This window comes from Phocoena sinus, chromosome 3 (assembly GCF_008692025.1).
Source record: "Phocoena sinus isolate mPhoSin1 chromosome 3, mPhoSin1.pri, whole genome shotgun sequence".
NCBI classification, from domain to species: Eukaryota; Metazoa; Chordata; class Mammalia; order Artiodactyla; family Phocoenidae; genus Phocoena; species Phocoena sinus.
In genome coordinates, this window is record NC_045765.1 from 56,111,426 (window position 1) to 56,138,779 (window position 27,354).

The following is a 27,354-nucleotide window of genomic DNA, read 5'->3' on the forward strand; positions in this document are numbered from 1 at the left end:
AGCACAGTGTCTATGCTTTGTCTCCTGTGCATTTCATGAGGACGCATGATACCACATGCTCCACTGTTAACAGTTACAAAAATGAAGTAGAGAAGTATTAAACAACAGGCTTTACATGTGAATGGAGAAGTAATACATCTGAAATACAGTAATACACTGGAACTATGGATGATAACAAACAAAAGTATCTCTAATCTCTCCCCCCTGTGATAACAACTCTTCACAATTTTTGACATTATATTCCAGGCTTTTTTTCCCCTCACATACACACGTTATGTGTGCCAAATGAAAAAATACATAATTAGAATTTTATGCTACATAAAACTGACTATTCCTGTTTCTTCTTTTAAATACTTCTCCATATCATTAAATGTATGTTAAAAAACATTAACTGTTCATTATTCCATCTTATAGATGCACATCACTATTCTGATTATACGATACCGAGGTGTGTTCCAGTCACCCACCATTCTTTATCTTGTGATGAACATTTGGCATTTTAGGTTCTGGGTACATTCTCAAAGTACAGGAAAAAAAAAATTTTTTTCTGAGATAACTGTATTTGACATATAATAACTTCACAGAAAGTATAACATTTATTAAGTTTAAAAAGTAATTTCTTCTAGAATAATAAAAAGTAACTACTTTAGGGAAAAAAAAACCAGCTTTACTGAAATATAATGTTATATACCAAACAAGTCACCCATTTAAATTGGAAGATTCAAAGATGTTTGGTATATTCAACATTGTGGACTACTCTTCATTAATTAACTCATTAATTCACTAATGTATCAATGAATCAGTGTGGAGCTAGACTTTGTAAGAAAATCTGGGTGAAGAAAATGTTTCTTAAGAGAGCCAAGTAAACACGGGTCAGGGAATTAATTATATGTCTTACATATTAAGATAATTTTCCCTTACAAAGAGAAAATTGCTCTCTTTGTTCTGTAATACCTTATATATAATGGAGGAAAAGGACCTCGTCTAAGGTGAATTTTCTCATTCTGATTACAAAACTGCTTACAAAGGACATGATAAATACTAATTTCTGATGAATTAGGAATAGAAAGATACTTAACATCCTACTTCAAATAATTATCCAACATGATACTTAGTGGTGAAACTCTAGAATCATTACCTTAAAAATCAAGATGTTATTGATCAGAACACCTGCTGTCACCATTAGTTAAATAATAATGATCTTTCTAGCTAATGAAATAAAATGGGAAATGGAAATAATAATAAAAAGCTGTTAGAGAAAAAAAAGCTGTTAGAAAGGAGACAAAATTACTTCTCAATGTAGATCATCTTTATCTAGGAAACTTAAGTGAGTTAACTGAAAAAACTCTTAGAATTAATAGGACTTCATTAAGTTAGCTAGAGACAATATAAATATAAAAATGAGTAACGTTTCTATATACCAGAAAACAGAACATAAAATGAGGGGAATATTAGCTCTTCATGAATGCAATTAATAGAAAATATGTGGGATTAAATCTGTAAAGAAACCCAGAGGACTGAAGTAACAAAAATGACAAAATTTTTCTGAGGGACATTAAAGAAATGTGAATAAATAGAAACACAGTCCATGTTTAGGAGTAGGAAGACTGACCTATTTATTCACAAATCAATCTGGAACAGTAAATAGCTGAGAATTAGCAAAAAGATATTAGGGATAGAGAGCAAGAGTAATGAAGAGGGACTTCCCTGGTGGTCCAGTGGCTAAGACTCCGTGCTCCCAACGCAGGCAGCCTAGGTTCGATCCCTGATCAGAGAACTAGATCCCACATGCCGCAACTAAGAGCCCGCATGCTGCAACTCAAGATCTCACATGCCACAACCAAAAGAGATCCTGCACGCGGCAATGAAGATCCAGTGTGCCGCAACAAAGACCCAGTGCAGCCAAATAAGTAAATATTTTTTTAAAAAAGAGTAATGAAAGGAGTTAAAATGTAATACAAAGCTAAAGTAACTGAAAAGAATAGTCTAAAAACAGACCCTATCATAGAGCAGAATTCAGTGTATGATAACAGTGACATCACAAATCAGTGAGGAATGGCATATTTCTACATTTGATATGGGCTATTTGGAGAAAAATAAAGTTATAGCTTCACTTCATACTTATATTTATGTGCTAAATAAGATTGTTTCCAGATACATAATGAATTAAATTAAAAATAAGCCTAAAAGAACGTGTTTATTTATGCATTTACTGAACATTCCTCATGTCTTAGAAAATTCTCTATTTACATCTGTATTTAAATATACATGACAGATGAAGTATATATAGTGTTAGGTAAATCAGTAAGGAGAACACTAAAATACCGGTAGAAAATGGGGTAAGACATCAACAGCCTACCTAAGGTGACCTACAAATCCCTAGGAAACAACTAGAGGGAAAAGTTTACTCTCACTTAAATTAATGAGTCACTATTCTTGCTCATTAAATTTGCAGAGAGCCCCAAACTATGCACTACCACCATATATACCATGGCAACTTTTTAAATGCTACTGTTGGCTAAGACCTCCAGTACAACACTGAACAGGACATTCTTATCTGGTTTCTGATCCTAATGGGAAGTATTCAGCCTTTTATCATTAAGTACGATGTTATCAGGCTGAGGAAATTTTCTTCTATTCCTAGTTTACAAAGTGTTTTTATCAGGTCTGGATGTTAGATTCTGTCAGATACTTTTTCTGTTTCATTTCCACCATTCTGGTTACTTCTTCTGTGTCTCTTTTGCTGTCTTGTCTTCCTCTACTAATGCTGAAGTTCTTCAAGGCTTGATCCTATGCTACCTTCTCTCCTCATTCTACACTTCTCCCACCTGTGAGCAATTTCATCATATGAGTTTACATACCACCCATCTGCCAACTATTCCCACATCTCCAACCCAGACCATTCGTTTTAGCCCCTAAGTCATTTCCTAGCTACATACCCAACAGCTCTACTCAGATGTCTCAGACATTTCAAAATAAACATGTCTAAAATAAAATTCATGATTTCCTGCTCTGAACCATGTTGAATGGAACTCCTTTAAAATCTTGATCACTCAACTTCAAGTGGACTCATAGTGTTGGGGACAGCAAGAGAACTAGATTTCCTTAGTCCAATCAGTCTCTTCCTCTCCTCAAGTCTGAACCCTAAAAGAGTAACTGTTCCATACCTTCTCCTCAAACCTGTAACACTTCTGCCAGCATCACTCTCGGCTTATAGTTCTGCTTCCTATTTAAATGAGAAGATGAATGCAATCAAAAGAGAATGTCTATACAATCTTTATCACCGCACCTATCCATTTACCTGCATCCATGCCACATGCTCTATCTCACCTCTTTTTACTTATGAATGTTCCTATCTATGCTCCTACCAACCTTGCCACTTGTCCACTGGATCTCATTTCTTCTCCTCTACTCCAGGACAATGTCCTAGCAATTCTCTCTGCTCTATTCTTTATTACCAGTTTTTCCCTTCTACTGGATTATTTCCATCAGCTAAACATAGAAAAATGCTCCCGACTAAAACTCAAAAGCAAAAAACATTCCCAACCCCATATCTACCTCATGCTATCACCCCATGTCTCCATAATCCTTACATTTAATTAGAAAGAGCTGTCAACTTGCTATACTCAATTTATCTCTTCTCTCTTGAATCCACTCCAGTCAAGCTTATCTCTCCTAAATTTCTACCTAAACTTCTTTGCCCAAGATCACTTGTGATCTCTATATGTTGCTCAATCCAAGGATCAGTTCTCAGGTCACATTCTACAACCATTTTACATGAATAATCACTTCCTAGAAATACTTATCCCACTTGTCTTCCAAGACAGAGCCAGCTTCTAATGCTCTTCTGGTCAATAACACTTCCTCAATCTCCTTTGCTGGATACTGCTCATCTCCCCAAACTCTAAATGTTAGGGAACCCCAGTTTTATTTCCCAGACCTTTTTACTCTGGGTTTACACATTCCATTGGTGAACTTATTAAGTCTCATGACTTTAAGCACCATGTATGTGGTAATGGATCTCACATTTATATATTTCATCCAGACCTCTTTCCTGAACTTGACTTTGCTTCTTGCATGTCTAACAAGCACCACAAAATTAACATAAATGACAGCTCCATCCTTCTAGCTACTTAGGATCAAACCCTGGAATTCTGGGCTTCCCTGGCGGCGTAGTGGTTGAGAGTCCGCCTGCCGATGCAGGGGACACGGGTTTGTGCCCCGGTCCGGGAAGATCCCACATGCCGCGGAGCGGCTGGGCCCATGAGCCATGGCCGCTGAGCCTGCGCGTCCAGAGCCTGTGCTCTGCAACAGGAGAGGCTACAACAGTGAGAGGCCATGTGTACCGCAAAAAAAAAAAAACTGGAATTTTTCTTGACTCTTTTCTTTCCCCTCCACTTCACAACTAGTCCTTCAGTAAATTCTACCTTCAAAATATATCCAGACCCTATAACCAGTGCTCACCACTTCCACTGTACTCTTGCCTCTGTTTTGGTCTCCTATGCTACTGTAACATAATCACAAAACTACCTGTGCTTAAAACACATATGTGTTATCTCACAGTTCTGAAAGTCAGAAGTCTAAAATGGGTCTTACAGAGCTAAAATCAAAGTGTCAGCATAACTGTTCATTCCAGAGTCTCTAGGGGAGAATCCAGTCCTTGTCTTTTTCAACCTCTAGAGGCTGCCCACATGCCTTGGCTTGTGGCCACATCACTCCAACTCCTGCTTCCACGATCACATCTCCTTCTCTGATACCAACACCACTGCTTCCCTCATATAAGGACCCTTGTGATTATACTGGGGATGCGCCCGGATAATCTAGGATAATTTAACCATTTAAGGATCCTTAGTTTATTTACCTCTGCCAAGTCCCTTCTGCTATATAAGGTAACATATTCACAGGTTCCAGGAATTAGAAGATTGGAGGTGGGGGCAGCACATTATTCTGCTAACCACAGCTTCCTAAGGGGTCCCTCTGCTTCTATCCTTCCTCAGAGAAGTCAGAGAGACCCTGCTAAAACCAAAGTTAGATCATGTCAATCCTCTACTCAAAACCCATCAATGGCTTCCCATGTGACTCAGAGTAAAAAGCCAAATGTTTTACCATGGCCCTAAAAGGCTCTATACCATTCACACTCCTGTTAGATACTTGACCCTCCTTCCTCAAAGCCTCTATATTTGCTGTTGCCTCTTCCTGGAGTGCTCTCCCCTCAGACATGGCATGTTCTCTGGCATGTTCTGTCATCTCCTTTCTGGTCTTTGCTTCTACATCACTTTCTCAGTGAGGTCCTTCTTGACCATCCCAACCATGCTATTTAACACACACACCAACATTACATGTTAAAATAGAAGAGAAGGTCTCAAATCAATGATTTAAAAGCTTCTAACTTCAGAAACTAGAAAAAGAAGGGCAAATTAAACCCAAAGCAAGGAGAAGGAAAAAAATAATAGAGTAGCAATTAATAAAATACAAATTACCAAAGCTCACTCAAGAATAAACAGCTAAATGTTTAAATAAATGATCTGAATATCATTATACCTAATAAAGAAACTAAATTAATTGTTGAAAATCTTCACACAAAGAAAACTCCAGGGACTTCCCTGGTGGCGCAGTGGTTAAGAATCCACCTGCCAATGCAGGGGACATGGGTTCGAGCCCTGGTCCGGGAAGATCCCACATGCCGCAGAGCAACTAGGCCTGTGCACCACAACTACTGAGCCCATGTAGTGTGCCACAACTACTGAAGCCCACATGCCTAGAGCCCATGCTCCACAATGAGAAGATATGGCAGTGAGATGCCCACGCACTGCAACAAAGTAGCCCCACTCACCACAACTAGAGAAAGCCCACATGCAGCAACGAAGATCCAATGCAGCCAAAAATAAATAAATTTATTTTAAAAAAAGAAAAGTCCAGGCCAGATGGCTTCATTGATAAACTCCCCCCAAACATTTAAAGAAGAGTACCAGTTTATATAGACTTCTCAAAAAAATGGAAGAGAGGGAAACACTTTCCAACTTTTATGATATGGAAATCAGACTTTACAAGAAAACAAAACAACAAACCAATACCAATATGCAAGGCTTACAAGGAAACCAGAGTACCTCTGGAGGCATGTTACCTGCAGGCCTCCATGGGAGGAGGGAAGGGAGGAAAGAGGTACAGAAAATGCTGAGAGAAACTTTTAGTCAGAAGCATCTCCTTTTAGCTCTTCTGTGCAACTGCTGTGTGAGAAGATTAGAGAATATCAGAAGTGGAAAAGTGAGGTGATTCAAAGGTAGATGGTCCTATGATTGTGAAATAATACATGAATGAGAACTTGAGGCCACAGGCTTCCCTGGCCCGTATGCCTTGGATGCTCATTTAAGAGCTATATATTTTCTCACTACCTATATAGACCAGGCCTGTCTGGGTTTATGCTTATTTGATGATTGTCAAGCCTGTTAGCCACAAAAATGATCAGCATTCCCACAGAACAATGGGAGAAGCAGCAATATGGAAGATAAATCTAAGGAGGCAGAAGAAAGAACCAACAATTTTATAAGTTCTTTCTCAATTTAGTTAGTGAGAAATACCCCAAAAAAAAAGACAAAGAGGGCTTCCCTGGCGGCGCAGTGGTTGAGAGTCCGCCTGCCGATGCAGGGGACACAGGTTCGTGCCCCGGTCCGGGAAGACCCCACATGCCGCGGAGCAGCTGGACCTGTGAGCCATGGTCGCTGAGCCTGTGTGTCCGGAGCCTGTGCTCCACACGGGAGAGGCCACAACAGTGAGAGGCCCATGTACCAACCCCCCCAAAAAAAGACAAAGAAATGTAGATAAGCAGCAGCTTCAAATACTTAATTCACCCTTGCTTAAATTTCCAAGAAAGGCCATATGAATTATCAACTGTCAGAAACATGCCGTTGGCAGGGTTTTTCTGTTTTCTTTTGACCAGCATCAGATGAATTGAAAAACTAAAGTGTTTTAAGCAGCTACCATGCACTAAGACTTGAGCACATCCATGAGCAAGGTGGTGGGGGGTGGGGGGGCATGGGGGTTAGAGAATTAGGTTCTTTCCCAAAACAGTTAGATTTTTTTCCTGATAAAAGCATGTGAGGCTGGGCTCTCTGCTCAGATGGAGAGAGGTCCCCTTTCTGATGAACAGTGCGATACTGCAGACACAAAACAGAAGGCAATGCAGGGAAAGAGCTGACCTACTTTCTTTCCTACTCATAAATCACCAAAAAATGCGGGTGCTTTCTTCTCCCCCAAGCAACAAAATAAATCCATTCTCAGGTTACTTTGCCTGAACTCAACTTTAACACCGCAAATATCAGGGTTAAGTCGCTTAACTACTAAAAAGTTAGTACTTTAGAACAAAATTTCCCATTTCCAAAAATTAATTTGCTATTGGGTGAACTGAAAGATGGAGAAGAAAACTCCTCTACAGGTTCCATCTGTCACTTCTCCTCTCCAGAAAGGAACAATAAGGTCTAGGAACCAACTCCAGACTGTAGGTGGAGCCACAGAAAAGCAGCCCCCGGCAGAGGGGCCAGGGCTGCCTGAATGCAGCAGTGTGGGTGTGAGACCTGAAAAACAAACCGGAAAAACCCAATACTATGGATGGATGCTGACAGTAGCCTCAAATAAAGAAACATACACTTTAATATAATAACTTTTTGCCTGCATGCTACAGCATATTTAGCCTAGTCAAGTTGATTAACGTGCCTAGGGTTTGTTTATCAAACAAGCCAGTGACCCTGGAAGGAAACACCTCAGGACTAGGACCCCCCGATGCCTGACGTCACTGCCCACATCAGGCTGAAGAATAAGGAGAGGGCTCCACTCCTCCTGAGAGGGACAGCCATCAGCTACCTTAAAGAAGAGGTCCTTTGAGCATGAAACACATGGCCAGGGTAGGTAGGTAAGATGCAGCTCCCAGAAATCTGGTTTACGCTCCTCAAAGAATGTCAGAACTTTAAATTAGTTACCAATCCTTTAAAATTGAGACTTGTCCAAAAAAATCTGAATTGCTGACTTCTCTTTAAAAATAATTAAAGAATCTAGCAATAATGGGTTGGAGTGGAGTCACAGTTACCTCATTTAGAAATGGCACATGCTACATAGTTTGTCATTACCATGCCTGCAAATGTCTACTGTATTTGCCATCACTGAACCTGCCCAGCCCTGTTTGTGAGCAAGGGTAGGAAGGGGCCTAGGAGAGAATCTGCAGGAATAATCACACCTAGAGAAACACCTTTTTACCTAGGACATATACCCAACTCCAAGCGTGGTCTGGACACTGTCTTGAGGTCTGTTCTAGCAGGAGAAATGAACCTACAAAGGAGAGGGGAAAAAGGTGCTTTCTGAGGGCAACCTAAAACCTGGGCAACATGTCCCAGCCAAACATGACTTATGCACACCATCACTCTCATTAGGATCTACTAGACTCTCCATGTGATTTTTTTTTTTCTAGGCTTTAAGATCATTTATATAAATACTCTTAGTAGGTGTGATCAGCGTATGTTACCATCTGTTTCAGCCAATATGTGAAAGCATTGTCGCTTTTCAAGCATTTCAAAATCAAATGGAGAACCAAAGGCATTAAAAATAAAGTGCTGGCACACCACCCTCGGGCTGACCATAGTGGACATTGTGAGGGCAGCCGACGCGCAGCCTGTGTGCCCCGCACAACCTCCTGTGGAAGCTTGAGTCAACTGTGTAGCTTTCTTCCTTTGTCTCATAACCATGTCCACCAATGAGGATGCTAATTCACCAGCTGCCCGCCTTAAAAGATTCAAGAACAAGGGGAAAGACAGTACAGAAATGAGGCAGCGCTGAACAGAAGTTAATGTGGAGCTCAGGAAAGCTAAGAAGGATGTCCAGACGCTGAAAAGGAGAAATGTCAGCTCCTTTCCAGATGCTGCTGCTTCTCCACTGCAGGAAAACCGCAAAAACCGGGTCACGTAAATGGTCTGTTGATGATATTTGTCAAAGGCATAAATAGCAACAACTTGGAAAGCCAGCTCCAAGCTACTCAAGCTGCTAGGAAACTGCTTTCTAGGGAAAAATAGCCCCCCATAGACAGCATAATCCGGGCTGGTTTGATTCCAAAATTTGTGTCCTTCTTGAGCAGAATGGATTGTAGTCCCATTCAGTTTGAATCTGCTTGGGCCCTCACTAACAATTCTTCCGGGACATCAGAACAGACCAAGGCTGTGGTAGATGGAGGTGCTATCCCAGCATTCATTTCTCTGTTGGCATCTCCCCACGCTCACATCAGTGAACAAGCTGTATGGGCTCTAGGAAACACTGCAGGTGATAGCTCGGTTTTCCGAGACTTGGTTATCAAGTATGGTCCAGTTGACCTGCTGTTGGCACTTTTGGCGGTTCCTGATGTGTCATCTTTAGCACGTGGTTACTTACATAATCTTACCTGGACACTTTCAAATCTTTGTCACAACAAGAATCGTGCACCCCCCCCTTAGACTCTGTTGAGCAAATTCTTCCTACTTTAGTTCATTTCCTGCATCACGATGACCCAGAAGTTTTAGCTGGTGCCTGCTGGGCTACTTCCTACCTTACCAATGGTCCAAATGAACGGATTGAAATGGTTGTGAAAACGGGGGTTGTACCCCAACTTGTGAAGCTTTTAGGAGCTACTGAATTGCCAATTATGACTCTCGCGCAAAGAGCCACAGGGAATATTGTCGTTGGAACAGATGAACAGACTCAGGTTGTAATAGATGCAGGAGCGCTTGCCATCTTTCTCAGCCTGCTAACAAACTCCAAAACTAACATTCAGAAGGAAGCTACATGGACAATGTCAAACATCATGGCTGGCCGCCAGGACCAGATACAACAAGCTGTAAATCATGGATTAGTCCCGTTCCTTGTTGGCGTTCTCTCTAAGGCCGACTTTAGGACACAAAAGGAAGCTGTATGGGCTGTGACCAGCTATACACGTGGAGGAACAGTTGAGCAGATGGTATATCTTGTTCACTGTGGCGTAACAGAGCCGTTGATGAACCTCCTAACTGCGAAAGACACCAAAATTCCTCTGGTTATTCTGGACGCCATCTCAAATATCTTTCACGCTGCTGAGAAACCAGGGGAAACTGAGAAACTTAGTGTGATGATTGAAGAATGTGGAGGTTTGGACAAAACTGAAGCTCTACAAAACCATGAAAATGAGTCTGTGTACAAAGCTTCATTAAACTTGATTGAGATTGAGATCCTCCTCTTTCTCTGTGGAAGCAGAGGAAGATCAAAATGTTGTGCCAGCAACTACCTCTGAAGGGTTTACGTTCCAAGTTCAGGATGGCACTGCTGGGACCTTCAACTTTTAGACTGTATACCTGAGGCATTAAGTTGTTTGTTGTGTACTGTGTTTGGTAGAAGTTTGTCTTACTGTTTCTCTACTAAGAACTCTTTTTATACATGGTTTGTTATTGTAGCACTTTTTACAAAGAAACTATTCTTGAACAGTTCCAAACTGTACATACTGTATGAAGCTTCTCCTCTCAATGGGTTTCTTATTTCTATGTGGAATTTCATATCTTGCAGTGTCCTGTAAATAAAGATTAAATTCCACCCTTTTCTTAAAAAAAAATAAATAAATAAAGTGCTGATAGGGTAAAATGGCAAGCTTGAGAAAAGAATGCCAAATCTTTAAAATCTACTCTAAATTTATTTCATACAACTTGGTCATCCATGAACTTTCTGTAGGCGATTGAATTCATTGTGCTTATTATCTGTACAGCTATTGACCAGTAGCAGACTTCATGACTGGATTAAAGCTGGGGAAATGTTGATTAGATAATGTGGATCCACAACTGGCTCATCATACTAGTACTCAGATGAAGCAGCTCTCACTGGCACACTAGCCCACATGGCTGAGAATGAGAATAAATGCCCTAGCTAACCTGTGTACCAGTTAGGATCCCAGGTTAATAACCAGGCTTTACTAATTTTGGTCACCTACCTTGAGTGTCAGGAATTATACATATGAAAGAACCAAAGTATTAGTCACGGTGTATTTTAAAGTTTGTTGCAGACATAACGTAGAAATTTCATTCCTGTAACCTCTATTCTATTACTCCAGTTCCCTTGCTTTATTCCCCTTTATTTGTGGTCAATGCAATCTGACAGAACATTTAGAAAGAGTTTAATGTAAATCTTCAGAGTACGCCCATGACCATTCTCTACCTGGGAAAATGAAGAGGCAACCCCTTCCACCAAAACAGCACTGACACTGCTTAGAAATCCCTGTGAGGCGCAAGGAGTGTCAGGCACACAAACAGGATCAGTTCCCCTCACAGGAGGCAGGCAACTCATCTAACATTAAACAAAGCAACCATTCTTCTGTGTGCTTCAGAGGCTTTCTAGAGCCCCAGATGCTTAACCTAGCCTGATCACCAGTCTTCCAATATGCCATTATAAATGGAGAAAAGTTCTTAAGCTTTGACTTCAGTAGCTGGCTGAATTACATTATTAATATCTGTATCATAAGGCTACTTCAGGACATAGCTAAGTAAGGCTTCTAGCTCTTGAATCTCATTCCCTCTAACAAGATCCAAATACTGGGCATCACAATGGAGTGTGGGTGGGTAACAGTTATTCTTTCAGGCTTGTGGGTAACCATCCTGATTCCAGGACTACCACATGTTGCAGATGGCCCTCCCTTAGGGAGGGTGTAGAATGGCCACTGCCTACTCTCCATTTGCCAGCAGTGGAGGACACTATACATTTTTTCTTTTGGCTTCATTGGGTCTTCACTGCTGCATGGGCTTTTCTCTAGTTGCGGTGAGCGGGGGCTACTCTTCCTTGTGGTGCACGGGCTTCTCATTGTGGTGGCTTCTCTTGTTGTGGAGCACTGGCTCTAGGCGCACGGACTTCAGTAGTTGTGGCATGCAGGCTCAGCAGTCGTGGCTCGCGGGCTCTAGAGCACAGGTTCAGCAGCTCTGCGGCATGTGGGATCTTCCTGGACCAGGGACCGAACCCATGTCCCCTGCATTGGCAGGCAGATTCTTAACCACTGCGCCACCAGGAAAGTCCCGACACTATACATTTTTAATGAAGGGCAAGGAGACAGTAACACATGATGCCTTAAGGAAATATCGCTTAAAGTCAAACAAATTTCTCAAGCTATATAGACTGTGGATCAGCGTTCTGTCCTCAAGACTTCTATCTAAAATCCTAAAAACGAAACTAACAAAATAAACCTCATCCCCACTCTAATAACTCAAATCCAATTTGGTGAAACCTTAAACATTGCTGGTTGTACTCTACCTGAGGACAGAGGGCTTCTAGCTGGCTTGCAGACATTCGAACAAGCTTTACACCTTCTTCATTGTTTGAGATGGAACAGGCCAAGTTGGCAACCTAGAAGAAAAGATAAAAAAGACCTTTGAAGATTTTTCTAACTTTAAAGGAAAACAAATGTACACCTACCCCATCCCTGACCTTTACAGAACAAATGACAAAAGCACCAAAGGTGTTTTACTTCTCACAGATTGATTACCTGCTTATGAGGACAAATTTTTTAGCTCTGTACTAAGGAAATTAAACTCATAACACAGGTCACATTGTAAGCTGGTGGCAGAACACGGAAAGATCCTAGGGCTTGTAACTCACCAGCTTTACATGGGCTCTAACCTGCCTGAACAGTAAGTTGAGAAAAAGGGTCTCCTGGTGTGAGATGTGAGAAAAACCAAGGAACCAGAGGCACCAAAGAATCATTGGTACCCTCAAATAAAAATGTACTCTGCAGCTGTTCTTAAAGGAAGGAAATCGAAATTCTAAGCTGCTGTTCTCATTTGACAGGTGAATGGATGCTTACTTTAAGCCAAGATGAGCTTTATTTGAACGCAAGGCTATTTTTCAAATTAAAAAAATAGCATTAACACATCAAGATGGAACCAAGTCCACCCTCATCAGAAATGGAAGAAGAAACAGAGATGATATCCCATAGTTAAGAGCAGAACTGTCTTTTAACTGGTTTCTCAAAAGCACTGACAGCTGGACTGTTTCCTGAATGATGCTATTTCATTTGAACTAAAATCTTTACCTTGCCATCCAACTGCCTCAATGACACTACTCATGTAGCCAGAAACAATCTTTCCAAGTTGTATCATACTTCTGCTGGAGCTCTGGCTGTGCTGAGAATGTTGTTCTGTAGCGGCTGCTAGGGCTGTGATCACTTACCAATGTTTCTAAATAAACAGGCTTGCCAATTCCATTAGCAATACCAAGGACCAACTGAATACACAGTGCTGAGACATATCTTACCCCAGTTGCAAACTGAGTTATGAATGATAGAGGCATAGGCAGTTGAATAACAGAGGCACTTTCTGAGAATTTAAAATGCCAGAGTAAACAAGGGCAATGGCAATAACCTTTGATTTTCACTCCTCCGCCCAAGTTAAGCAGATAAAGGCACAAGAAAAATTATACACCATTACTGTTGTTCGCAGTGTTAGTTAGGGATTATCAGCTTTCTGTAAGACTGCGAACTATCACAATCCTGCAATGCCTAATCACAAGAAGAAACAAAAGAACTAACATGCAACTTAAACATAAAAATGTACGGAGAAAGAAAATTAAGTCAGATCTTTAATGGGTAAGGACCTTCAAAATCACACAAAAGAAGTAAGATTTATACTCCCTGACGGTTACAATTCCACTTTCCAGTGTCAACTGGACCTGAGCAAAGAGGCACTTCTATTCATGATGACAGTCTATAGAGATAATTGTTGATTTCTATTTGTTTCCTTTAAAAGTGCTACAAAATATGACCTAAGCTAAATTCTGTAGAAGATAAAACTTTTGCAAACATTATCCCTCAAATGTACATTTTATGATGCTCTAGTGAAGGAGAAAGCTTAAATTAGATGTGTTTATGAAGCCACAGCTTCTATTGCTTCACTGCTTTAACAAGGCATTTTGAAACCAAATATAAAATTTGAGGTTGATGACTGAATTAGCAATTTGGGACAACAAAGATTCCCTAGTCCCACCCCATGCCCACCATTTTCGGAGGCCAGTCAAATGTTAGATTCAGGAAGGTCTGTCACTGTTTCTGCCTTCCACTCTCTAGCCACTACTATTATAATTTTATATTCTCCCAATTTTATGAATCTGTAAAACTCAGAAAAAAATAATTAAATTAAGAAGCAAAAGATTACAATAAGTATTATCTACTACAGATCAGACACATGAGATGGTGTGTGGCTAAAGGCTGAAATGGCTGACTTTTGTAAACCATCTTTCCTGTTTCCTGATACAAATCCTAACAAGACTTGGGAAGACTTATTCTTTATTTTAAAAACATTACTTTAATGTTCTACAAGAGTACACTGCCTGTTTCAGGAGGCCACCCCGCCTGCCCTGGGAGGAGGAAGTGGGCACCTGTCACTGACAGTCTTCTCCAAATGAATGAGCTTCAATTCACCCTCCAGGGAAAGCGCCACTCACTCCTAACAATGACAAATGTGCAAATGCAACATCTCGACCACAGCTCTCTGAGAAGCTAACCTCATATACTAGTGCCAGGCTTGACTGCCATGAAAGCTGGGAATGAGGGAAGGGGCTTCCTAAATACCTCTTTGTGGGGCTCTAGAAATCTGGGATAGCAGCTCAGTAGACTGAAGAAGTTTCTGAAGTTTGAATTAAAAATACTCAGAGCAGCTAACTTCCAGAGAACCTAGCAGAGCAGAGACTTTGGAGAGTGATGAGTAACATCTCTAATTTGCTCTCAGAATAAATTTTTATATCTTTGCTACCACAGTAATTTGTGTATTAACAATTTAAACATCTTAGATTCCTGCTAATCTAAGAGGTGGGCTAAGATTGACACTATGACTACCAGCTTTGGAATCATGAGGCCTCTTTTGCACCAACTTCTGCCTATCCCATTTAAGTTTGGACCCTGGAGAAGAACACAACATTTCAGAAAACTTTCAACTCCGTGATTGAAAAAAACCCAGAAACAGCCCTGGGCTTTAGCTGGTTTTAGGAGTAGCCCAGTAATAATCTGTGCTGTGCAGGAAAAAATTGTCACAGCCAGGCTGTGTCAAATCAACAAATGTGACATCTGTACATGACAGGAAAGACAACTTTTCAAACATGTAGGAAAGTTCTAGAATTTCTTTACTTAAATAAAATGTATGAAACAAGGTTACAAGGGGAAAAAATATACCATTATGACAAATTTTCCTCTGTTATACATGTGTTGATGACTTTAAATAAATTTAAAATTTGTTTAAGTCAAACATAAGTTGTTTCCCACTGCCCCTTACCCTGGAACCTTTGCAGGAAGACAAGAAGAGATTTGTTTTTGTTCTTGGTAATAAATTAATGACCTACTCTCACAGTAGCCTATACCTGTTGTGGAGGTGAAACAAGTGACAAGAATTGTGGAACAGGGAGATTTTAAGTCTAAGTAGTGACACCACGACCTGAGTAGCATGCTGTAAAGTTGAAGCTCAGACTCTACATCACTTGCCATGTGATCTTGGGTCAAGCTACCACCTGAGTTTTCTTCTTCAAAATGGTTAAGTTCTCTGTACTCTCAAAAAATCCAAAGTAATAATAAATCAACTTTTCAAAACTTGTCATATATGAAGAGAGAAGTCCCAACTGCACATCATATAAATTTCAGAACCACTCAAGAAATTTCTAACAATTACTTCCAAACCCACAGAAGAAGTGATGATGAAACAGAGGTCAAGCTTCCAACTTTCCAATTTCCAGGGACGGTGTTGGCTATCTTATTAAGAGGAACAAGATAGCTAACCAAAAAGTGAAGCACACATGGGTGACAGAAAACTTCCAAACTGCACTGTGATGATGACTGCATAGTTCTGTAAACTTAGTAAAAACCATTGAATTGTACACTTAAAATGGGTGCGTTTTATGGTATATAAATTATACCTCAATCATGCTGTTAAAAAAAAATGTAGGGCAAGCAGGTGAGTAATTAAGGGAAATCAGCAGAGGCTAGAAATGAGAAAACAGAAATTCAGAGAGGTAAGCAAGCACTGAAAACTGTTTATGAAGGGGAGTATGTGTACCATTCTGTGGTCAGAACTTGGGTTTTTAATGGGTCTCATAAGGTAGATGCCTTAGATGAGAGAATCTGCACAGAGCTGGTACAGCCAAAAGGCAACATCCTAAGTGAAAGAGTGAATTAAGAGAAAAGTCAACATGAAGAGCAAAATAGTAGGATACTTGCCAGTATAAGCCCTAATCACTCCCTCAAGGAGGAGAAAAAAAAAAGATCTCTCCTGTAAATTCTAACCAAAGGCTGGCCCTCCTCAGGGGTTTAGGTATAGAAATTATATTATTTATCTGGCCCCCCAAAACTTTTAGGTTTAGGAGGTCATGTATTAGTAGTATCCGTAAGCAACTGGCAGAAGTAAATATAAATGGAAATTTTCTCTGATGGAAAGTAATCTAAACCCAGGCCTCAAAGAATTCCCAAATACGAAATACCAGGAATGTGAACCCACAATAAAAAATACAGGAAGTACACAAGGAAATAAGGTATCTTGAGCAAAAGGAAGCAAAAGAACTGTGTAATCAGATCCATGACTTGCAGATACTTAAATGATCAAAAGTGGAGTATTAAGAAACATGTTTTTTTACATTAACAGAGATAACACAAAGGATACAAAGTATAGAAAAGGAATAACACACTCAGAAATAACTAGGCAGATTTGAGAAGGATCAAAATAGAACTTTAAGAGAAAAGTAATAATGTCTACCATTTCTAGAAATTTAAAATAATATCGACTAGACACTGCTGAAAAGAGAATTACTAACCTGGAAAGTCAAACTGAAGAAATTATTCAGGAAAACCAAGACATTTTCATGACATGAAACCATAAAAGGAATTAAGAGACATGAAAGATAAATTGAGGTCTATTATTCAACTATGAGGATTTCAGAAGGGAAGACAGGGAGAATGCAAAAGAGGCAATACTGCAAGAGGTAACAGCTGAAATTTTTCAGCATGGATGAAACAATTTTCAGATCTGGGAAGATAAATTCTAAGCAGAGTAAATAAAAGGAAATCTACACCCTGACACACTGAAGTGAAGCCTTAGAACAAAAGTGATTTTAAAAACAGCCAGAAAGTAAATACAAATTATCTACAAAGAAAGCTCAGTGAGATTGACTGCTGATTTCTCAACAGCAACAATGGAAGCCAGAGATAGGGTAATAATATTTTCAAATCCCTGAAGGGAGGTAGTGGGGGGAATCATCCTAGGACTGTACATCCAATAAAATTATTTTTTTAAGAATTAAGCCAAAATAAAGACACTAAGACAAAACAAAAACAAAACCAATCTCAGAGCATTTACTCCAGACAGATCTTTCCTGCCCCAACTAAAGGTGTTTAATAAAGATGCTTTAGGAAAAAAGGAAGCAATCCCAGAAGGAAGGTTTAATATGCAAGAAGAAATGGGAAGCAATGAAAATATAGTATCAGGTAAATTTTATGCAAAAGTTGAAATAAGTGAATAAAGCAATACCAACAGTGTCTAACTCATGGGGCTAAAAATTAAGAGAACCAAACTACTGGACAACAATAACATCTAAGTTAGAGAATAACTAAAGTCAAAGCATTCTAAGATTCTCATACTGTTTCAGAAGGAGGAAAAGATACTACTTACCCTCAACCTCTGAATTTAAACATGCATGCTTAAAATATCCAGAGTTGCTAGTAATAAAATGGAGTGTATGATTTCCAAATGAGAAGGGGCGGGGAATAGAAGGAAGTGGGAGGACTCAATCAATCCAAAAGAGGGAAGGAGAGTTAGAAATAGAGGAGGAGGGATGGAAACAGGGTTAAGAAGGGAAAAGAGAGAACAAAAATGCAATGGTGGGCTTCCCTGGTGGCGCAGTGGTTGAGAATCTGCCTGCTAATGCAGGGGACACGGGTTCGAGCCCTGGTCTGGGAAGATCCCACATGTCGCGGAGCAACTAGGCCCGTGAGCCACAACTACTGAGGCTGCGCTCCGCAACAAGAGAGGCCGCGATAGTGAGAGGCCTGCGCACCGCGATGAAGAGTGGCCCCCGCTTGCCACAACTGGAGAAAGCCCTTGCACAGAAACGAAGACGCAACACAGCAAAAATAAATAAAGTCTTCAAAAAAAAAAAAAAAGTCACATTTAAAAAAAAAAAAAAAAAAAATGCAATGGTAAGAATGAATCCACATGTCATAATGATAATAAATGTGTGTGTACAAAACTCCCTAATTAACAGGAAAAAAAACCCTGCTAACCTGAATAACAATAACTAAACATATGCTCTTTACAGGACACGTTTAAAACACAAAGAAACTGGAAGGTTGAACATTATTTTAAAAAAGAAAGAAAGCTACACTGGGATGATCAGGAGGAAGCACTGGACTCACAGACTCACAGCCCTCAGTTCTCCTAATATTGTTACTGGGAGACGGAAGGCCACATGCTGGGTTAGCTCCTCATCACAGCTCTTTGGAACTCAATTCAGTGTCAACTGAATATTATGACCTTGCCATTTTAGAGGGAATTTACAAGAAAAAAAAATCATGTGGACTCTGTCACTACATTTATTACTAAAATGTTGAGGACACTATGTATTAAATCATTCACTGCCCCTTATGTAAAAGTCCCAAGTAAGGATTTTTTTTTTTAACATTTTACGATAGGCTCATTTCCCATGAAAAAATGGGCATACTTCTTCCATTCTAAAGACAAGAATACAGAACTGACTGTGTGTCTTCCTTTCCTCCATGCTACCAGGAAGTGCAGTAACACAACCAAACTCAAGCATGGCAATTATAGCTCGTAATTGTGTATTATTTCTCTCCTACGTCCTGATTTTCTACATCTACCTTAATTTCTCTTACATGTTTTTGTTCAAAATAAGCCATGCCAAATCTAATTTTAGGGATATAAGTATCTCTAGTAACAGGATTAGAAATTGTGAATTTACTAAAACATCATAAACTATTTTAAACAGCTTGGCTATGTGATATTTTTAAAAAGGCTTTCATGTGTAGATAACCACCCAGGTGATATTGTCATCATTTCCATTTACATTTTATTATACAGATCACTTAAAAAGTTCCCTATTTCTGTCTAATCTCCTGAATAATCTGTCAATAAGGCTAGGAAGGGTGCCTGTCTAAACACTAGTCCATCAGGTCTACTGGTGAGGCAATAGGAGGGCCTACACTCCTTTCTGAAGCAGGGCCAGAGTTGGGCAGAGTGCTTCCTTAATCGTTCCTGCCAACACTCCAAGAGAAAAGAATCTCAATGCTCCCTGAGAACAAGATACATCCATTTGCCTTCACCTGACCATCCCAAAATTTGACTAGGTGGTTCAGTTCAGCCAAAAAAGCTTGGTGTTAAGGTGTTAAAATAGTACAGGCAAGGGCTTCCCTGGTGGCGCAGTGGTTGAGAGTCCGCCTGCCGATGCAGGGGACACGGGTTCGTGCCCCGGTCCAGGAAGATCCCACATGCCGCAGAGCGGCTGGGCCCATGAGCCATGGCCGCTGAGCCTGTGTGTCCGGAGCCTGTGCTCCGCAACAGGAGAGGCCACAACAGTGAGAGGCCCACGTACCACAAAAAAAAATAAAATAAAATAAAAATTAAAAAAAAAAAAAAAAAAAAATAGTACAGGCAAGACACTTTGGTCTTACACAACCCCATGCATGTGAAATTACACACCCTTGAAAATGTGAGAAAACCAAGCTCAATATGCTCAGGAAATTCTTCTTGATTCTGAGGTCAGCATTCTTCCCTAAGAATACCCAACTGCTTTCATGCAAACATCCTACTGTCCTGGAAAACTGAAGCTTCATTTGATTGGCCATTTGCAAGAATTTCAGCCTATAGTATTGTACAGAGGTACTGAGAAAATATCCAAGATGTCACAGGCAGATGGTATACGGTCAGTGTTTAATTCAAATGCCCCTTACAGAGGTTTCTTCAAGGTCACTTTACTGCGTATTATAAGCACAACACAGAATAAAAGTTATAATGAAGATCATTTAATTTGCAGTTAAAATACACATTTCAAGCCAATAAAGCCACAACCTATGAAGTCCTGGATAATGGGAAATACTTGGTCCTGGGGTGGTGGTGGTGGGGGACATAGCAAGTAATGATAATCCAGCTCAAAATCATACCAGTTACATTTACTTTTTGGTTCTTAATTCACAAGGCAATGAACAAAACACTATCTTATTGTACAGTGTCTCGGGCTGAGGGGAAAGGGATACTAAATGATAGACAGTTTTTACAGGCAAGATTTCATGAATTGTATTTTTCCTATTTTACTCTCAATTCATGAAATTGAAAAGGAACCAGAAGACAGCAAAATTAAAAAAGGAAAACTGATTGCTCTTTAGCTATTAAGCTGCTCACAGCAAAGGAGGTAGGCAAAGAATGAAGCAATTAAAAAGGACATGTGGGTGTTGCATTATTAACAAAAAGGTTAATATTTCTGACAGAAAATAAATTTTTCACCTCAATACACTAAACTGACAAGCAATATAAAGAAATCATTAACAGAAGAAAAATGGTGAACAGAAGGGTCACCAGCTCATCAACACTGACCCTCAGCTCCTGCTCCCCTACTCACTGGCCTTGAGATGCACAACCTCTACGTACCCTTCACATAAGAAAAGGGGATTCAATACCATGTGGGGAAGTAAAAGATCCCACTGACAACTGTAGTGTGAGGCAGTCAGAGGTCCTAGTCAGACCCTGAGAAAATAAGAGCAGCCACACAGCAAACACTCTGTTATTTGCTTTCCCAAGTAAAATCACAGTCATTTAATAAGGATCCAATAGGCAGCAGGCACCACACAGCCTTCCAAACACTATGCCCACACAGAGGGGCTGGAGAAATTCACTTCTGCTCAAAAAACCTCACCAGTCAGTATGTGGTTTTTATTCTTCAAGCTAATCTTGTATTTCCATAATGTGGTATACAGAGAAGGTACCATAATATTCCCATTTCTCTGTGGATGCTATCCCTAATACTACTCAGAAACTATTAGTACATTTGAAGCAACTTTACATGACAACCCAAATTATAGCATAATGTTTTTACACTATTTTATTTGGCCGGGGTGGGCAGGGACAGAGATCAAGACAAAAGTTAAGGAATTTGTAACTGGCTGAACAGCTAACTATATACAAAGAAGCGTACAATCAACACAATGATTTCTAGTGGCAAGCTGAAAGAAAGTTTCTATCCTATGGGTTGTCTTAGACAGTACTTTATAAACATACTGGATAAAAGGAGAAAAGATATGCTTATTTTCTAAAAAAGAAAGAAATGATACAAGTTTGGAAGGGGCTGTCAATAATATGAAGAGCAATGCCAGCAATAGTCCTGACAGGACAGAACACTAGACTGAATCTAAGAAGTTTATACTGCATGAGTGTCAAAACAGAGAGAGCCAAACAACCAACTGCACCCACATAGACCAGGATGGAGAAGCTGGAGTTGAGCAGCAGCACCTCTGGAAGCAAAATCCTGGAGCTGACTAACTGTGAGGTCACTGCCCAAAAGCCAGCGGAAGCTTTGGCTGCTCTACCTCCATCCGCCCGCTCTTGCAGCAGGTGTTCAATAAGGACTGGCACTTAAGTGGCAAGCATTCAGAGAAGAGGCAGAATGAAGAGAGCCTCTCAAAGGCCTGAGGAAATCACCTAGACAAGTGCTGTCCAACAGGAATACAATGTGAGCCACATTAAGAGGTAAGATTAGAGAAAATAATATTTAATCTCAAGATAATATATTTCAACATGTAATCAATAAAAAAGATAATGAAATCTTTTACATTCTTTTTCCATGCCACATCTTTGTAATCAGGTGTCTATTTTCACTTATAGCTCCTCTCAATTCATTTGTGTGCAGCAGTAAAAAGATGGACAGGGAGTGTTCCAGAGAAGGAGACTGTGGCCCCCCATTCCTAACAACCAGAGAAATCCACCAGTGGAAGGTGCCGCCTCTGGAAGGAGGGAGTTTCCCACTACAGAATGAGTCTAAGAAAGGGTAAGTGTCAATACACGGATATTAAACAGAAGGGGATTTATACACCAGAGGGAGAATCAATGATTCTATGAGAAAGAGCCATTCACTTAGGAGAGAAGAGATGAACTCAATCAGAAAACTGGGCTCCTAACGGGCGAACCTCAAGGGAAAAGTAAAACCAAACAATGCAAGGAACATCAGATAAAACAAGTGGTAAATTGCTGGGTAAATGGCCACAAACAGGATCTACATAAAGCTGCAAGAAGCAAACCTGCCCTGTCTTACCTCTTCCATGTGGTGTTTATGGCTGGGTAGCAAGCTATCCAAAAACCATGCACTCCACATTCCTTCAAGATGGGGAGGTGTTGTATAATAAAAAAATGTCTGGTCTTTGCACTGGATTCCTGGGAGGAAACTTCTAAATCCTTGAGAGATTTCAGGAGTGACAGGAGGGTCTTTTCTTATTCATCATTTATGCTAACGAGGTAACTCCAGCTGAGCCCCTATATATGTTAGACTAATGAGATGACTGAGGATGGATAGGCCACCATGCCAACCATGTGATTAGAGGATGGGGGCTTTCAGGAAAAACCAAGGTCCACGGAAGGAAGGGATTCTATCAATCATACCTACATAATGAAATCTCAGTAAAAACTCTGGTTGCTGAAACTCAGTGGAGCTTCCTGGCTGAACCATCAATGTGCCAGGAGGTGACATACCCTGATCCACGGGGAGAGGACAGGAAACGCTGTCTTTGAGACCTTCCCACACTTTACCGTATGTGTCTCTTCATTTGGATGGACCTGATTTGTATCCTTTACAATAAAATGCAGTCATAAGGATAGCACTCTCCTGAACTCTATGAGTTGTCCTGTCAAATTAATGAACCTGAAGTGGGCCATGGAAACCCTCCAAATTTTTAGCTAGTTGATCAGAAGAGCAGGTGGACTGGGGACCCTCAAACTTGAAGCTGGCATTTGAAATGAGGGCAGTCTTGTGAAGAAGGGATGAGAGGTCATGGGAACCCTTGAATTTATAGACAGTTGGGTCAGAAGTACAGGTGGGCTGGGGACTCCCCTAACTTGCAGTTGGCATCTATAGTGAGGACAATCTTACTGGGAATTATGCCCTTTACCTGTGGAGTCTGTGCTAATTGCAGGTGGTTAGTGATAGAATTGTATTTCAATATTTTAGGAGGACAAACATATCTGGCAGAATTCTCAGTGGCTGCAGAATCTGAGTCCTTCCTTTCCTGCCAGAGGCCTATCACCACCAGCCCTTCCCAACTTTCACATAGCACCCTTACTCCCCCTAAACCCCAGGAAAAATGGCAAATGGCCCCTAAAACCGAAGTTGGCCTGCAGACATTTACTCCACTTAAGAGGGGGAACTAATAAAAAAAAGAAAGGAAGATGTCAGGAGATTAAGAAAATAATCACAATAAAGTATTTTACCTTTGCTTTAAACAAGTCTCTCACTAATTCAGTGTTTCATTATAATACAAAAGTACTAGTGTGGGGAGGAGAAGGCTTGTCATTGAAGAATGAAGTTCTGCCTTGAATCAGGAATTTGAGGCTTCTATAACAAACACTTTAAAAATTCATTTCCTTTCCATGCACACATGCAATTATATACCCTAGGATCTCTATTACCATAAATGTAATTTAAATGTTTGCAGAATGATACTACAAGGCCTTTGGTTATGCATCAAGCAATGAAAAGCCATGTGTCATTTAATACACATATATTATGTGTGTGGGACGATGTGGGTGGAGGGCATGGAGAGGGGAGAGAGGGGAGAAAGGAGTCAGAAGTCAGTTGTGACAGGGAATATCAAAATTAAACATTAAGGGGCCCTTGGTTAGTTCAGAATGAAATAAGAAGTATAAGCATGGACAAAGTTCCTGGAGCAGGTCTCCAAACCCACCAGGTCCATCTAGTGCTTCTTACTGGCCATAAGGCTGTCCACTACACCAGTAAGCTTGAGTGGCACAGCCCTCATTGTGGGAGGAATGCAAGTTACTTAACCTCTCTAAGCCTGTTTCCTTACCTGAGAATGTGGAAAGTACATTGTATTTGCATATACATGGTACACAGCAGGTGCTCAACAAGTGTCAGTTTTGTTGGATGGAGAGGCTGAGGACTATACAGCAGGTCCTTATAAAGGGCCCTCCAGCTGTAGAACAGAAAAGGGCTGCCCTGTGAGGTTCAGCCTGCCATACTCTTTCAGATACCCTTTCCAATGCCTTTGCCATTACTGCTACCTGTTACCCAAGGCCATGGACTGGCAGTGTCCTTGCTTCCTGCCTCACAGGCACGCTGTCTAAGATGTAGGCTACTTACAGGAGGTTGGCTTCCTGAAGACAATCTTTGTGAAGACAATCTGTACATTTGAAGGTTACACCTCATGCAGTCATATGACTACTGTGAAAAGATTATGCTTAATGGAGACACAAAATTCAAGTCTTCTAACCAAATGCCAGAATCAGTAACTTGAATAGCAGACTGACCTACGTATTTTGCACATAATTAATTCAGGTGAGAATAACGATTAATGTTCAAAGAAAACTAGATTTAAAATTAGTAACACATTTAATGTGATAACTGATGTTTTCCTTAGAATATTTTTATGGTACTAACCTGGCCTAATGTCACTATAAATCCAAACGTACAAGAAACACATTTTACATAAAAGGCCCATTTTCTGTTCTTACATAATAACCAACTTACCAAATGGTCTACGGAATATCTCTTCCAAATATTAGATGTTTTACATTAGGGTTACAAAATTAAATAAGTTGGGTATATGCTTACAGTGTGTCAAATTTTTGAAATATAGTAATAATGAAATCAATTAAACAGTAACATAATTTCAGTAATCAAAAGGTAGGAGGCAAGCCTAACTCATCTGGAAATTAAATAGCAACTCACTCTTTCTTCTTATAGCCAAAAAAACCAACCACTAACATACAGATATCTACTGTTCAAACATATCTAATTAGCAGCACATTAGGGCTCAGTTTCTTCAATTTTTTTGGCTGTGCCATGTGACCTGGCTTGTGGGACCTTAGTTCCCCAACCAGGGATTGAACTCACGCCCTCGGCAGTGAAAGTGCAGTCTTAACCACTGGACCACCTGGGAATTCCCAATTGCTACAATTTTAAAACAAGATGATGGAGCTCAGTCTGTGTCTCAGGCAAAGGGTTGAGCACTTGACATACATCATCTCTTTGAGATCTCAAAATAATCCCTAGATAGGCAACATTAGTATCTTCATTTTGTAGTAAGAAATGGGAATTCAGAGGGGTTCAGTAATTTGCCAGGATGCAAGCCCAGGCAGTATGACTCCTGAGCTCCAGCTTCTAGCGACTACTTTCTACAGTGTCTTCTGAGTTTAAGCATGTCATGATCTATTTTATTTGCATTAACACCAAGTGGAGATGTTAAGTTTCCCGGATAAAGACTACCTATATCTAATTATGTATGTAATTAATGTAAACTGACCAAAATGGTAGTTTTGGATAGACGTTAATAATGAAAGACTTTCATCTTACACATATTGTACATTAGATGAGCCCCTAAATTTTTCCACTGATTAAATACTGTGGTTAAAAATTACCACAGTCCACCAAGTTACACATAATTAATAAAACTGCTAATACACTTACCTCAATTAATTTGTTGGCATGTTCACGGAAAACTTGGGCATATTCTTTAACTTCTTTCTCATTTCCATTCTTTGCAGCTTCAATCAATACTAAAAGTGGAACGTTGGTTTCCAGAAATGAATCTGAAACATGGTCCATGACAGCTTTGCGGAGCTAATAATTAAATTGTAAAAATTTGATTTTATTTCTACCAAGAAGCTAGATTGCTTTTTTTTCTCTTGCACTTTTAAATCTAATGGAAGCTCTTGACAGTTAGGCTGCACTTATATGAGGACCCCTCATGTAAGCCATGCAGTTATATAATCTGCAACACAGGAAACACAACTGTGGAGATAACAGCTTATACTACAGTTACAGCATTTCAGCAACAGAATCTCAGCTTTCAAAATAAAATCCTTTTTTTCTTAGGAATTATAAAACGAAAGCTTGTATCTTAAAGGAATAATAAAAAACTGAACAGAAAACAGCTCTAGATTGAATTGGCACATAGCCTTGAAATATATATATAATTAGCCTAATTGGCTAAATAAAACTGAGAAGGGAGAAAAAAAACACTTTCTGGTTTATCTGAACAGGGTGAGCACTCTATGAACCTTAAAATTGAAAGGTTATCTTTATAACCATTTGTGATACTACTTTACCAAAAGGAAGACGTATAGATACATTCCATCTTTAATTCTGCTTTATAACAGACATGAACAATAAAATGTTTCTCCACTAAGTCAGGAGATTGTTTGTATTACTATTACAACTTCTTTTTAAGTCTTAATACATTGTTTTACAAATTCAATCCAACTTTTTCTTAAAGACTAAAACTCAATTTAATTCCAAAATGTTAATGGGATTATTTAACATTAAATGAAGAGAAAGACCCTCTGTACTTACTAACTCAGAAAACTGATGGCTCCAAATACCTCTATATCCACCATATTTATATTAGAAACACATTTCCATCAAGGATCAAAATCAGAATGGGGCAAGTCAAATAAATAACTTCAATTCCTGTCTCTATTGTTTGTAAGTTAACATCACAAGATCCTGCAGGGTATTTTCACAGATCCCCAAGTCATTTTAAATTGATTTTCTTACCTGAACATCCTTTTCACATTAGAGCTAATTTATTCAGTCCATTCCAGTGGGACTGTATTATTCCAGGTCCCCAAGAGATTTTATTAGCCATTTAGAAGCTTATTAGCAAAAAACAAATAGAGATAGTCAGTTTTCTATGAAAATTCATCCGTTAACTCAAGAAAGAATATGTGCCCAGTATTTGACAACTAAAGTGAGAACTTGGGAAAGCAATCAACACTTCTTCCAGCTTACCTGCCTACGCAAGTCCCTGGTCTTCTTGGTCATTTTATCTATTGCAGAATTGAGTGCATCACTTCTTTCTTTACGTCCAGCCTGGAAAACAAGGAAAGAGATGCACATTGCAGTAATTTACAAGGAAATGTAATGATAGTCAATAACTAAGTTCAGATCACCATGGAAAAATCAATTTTTTAGCCCCAAGTTGGGACATACAGGTGGTTGGGGAGAGCACCATGTGGCTTGGTTCATAAAAAGCTAATTTTACAACTCTTAGGGGCTCCATATTATTTCAGGATGGAAATTGAGGGGGTTCTGCCAAAATAAGAGAAGCCAAGAGGTGAGACTTTTGCTTAA

At 39.8% G+C, this 27,354-nt stretch overlaps 1 protein-coding gene and 1 pseudogene across 6 annotated transcripts in view; one reads left to right on the top strand and one right to left on the bottom strand.

Moving 5' to 3' along the window:
• CTNNA1 (catenin alpha 1) overlaps window positions 1–27,354 on the bottom strand; it is a 313,486-nt gene that overhangs the window by 19,524 nt on the left and 266,608 nt on the right. For 5 of the 6 annotated variants that reach the window (XM_032625296.1, XM_032625299.1, XM_032625297.1 and 2 more), the window contains 3 exons: window positions 27,013–27,093; window positions 25,690–25,842; window positions 12,274–12,366 (listed from right to left, as the gene is read on the bottom strand). In XM_032625296.1, the coding sequence (XP_032481187.1) occupies window positions 12,274–12,366; window positions 25,690–25,842; window positions 27,013–27,093 (327 nt within the window). Of the gene's footprint in view, window positions 1–12,273; window positions 12,367–25,689; window positions 27,094–27,354 lie in introns of all 6 variants that reach the window. The other variant, XM_032625302.1, reaches the window with a different exon arrangement.
• On the top strand, window positions 8,552–10,331 carry LOC116750555 (annotated as a pseudogene).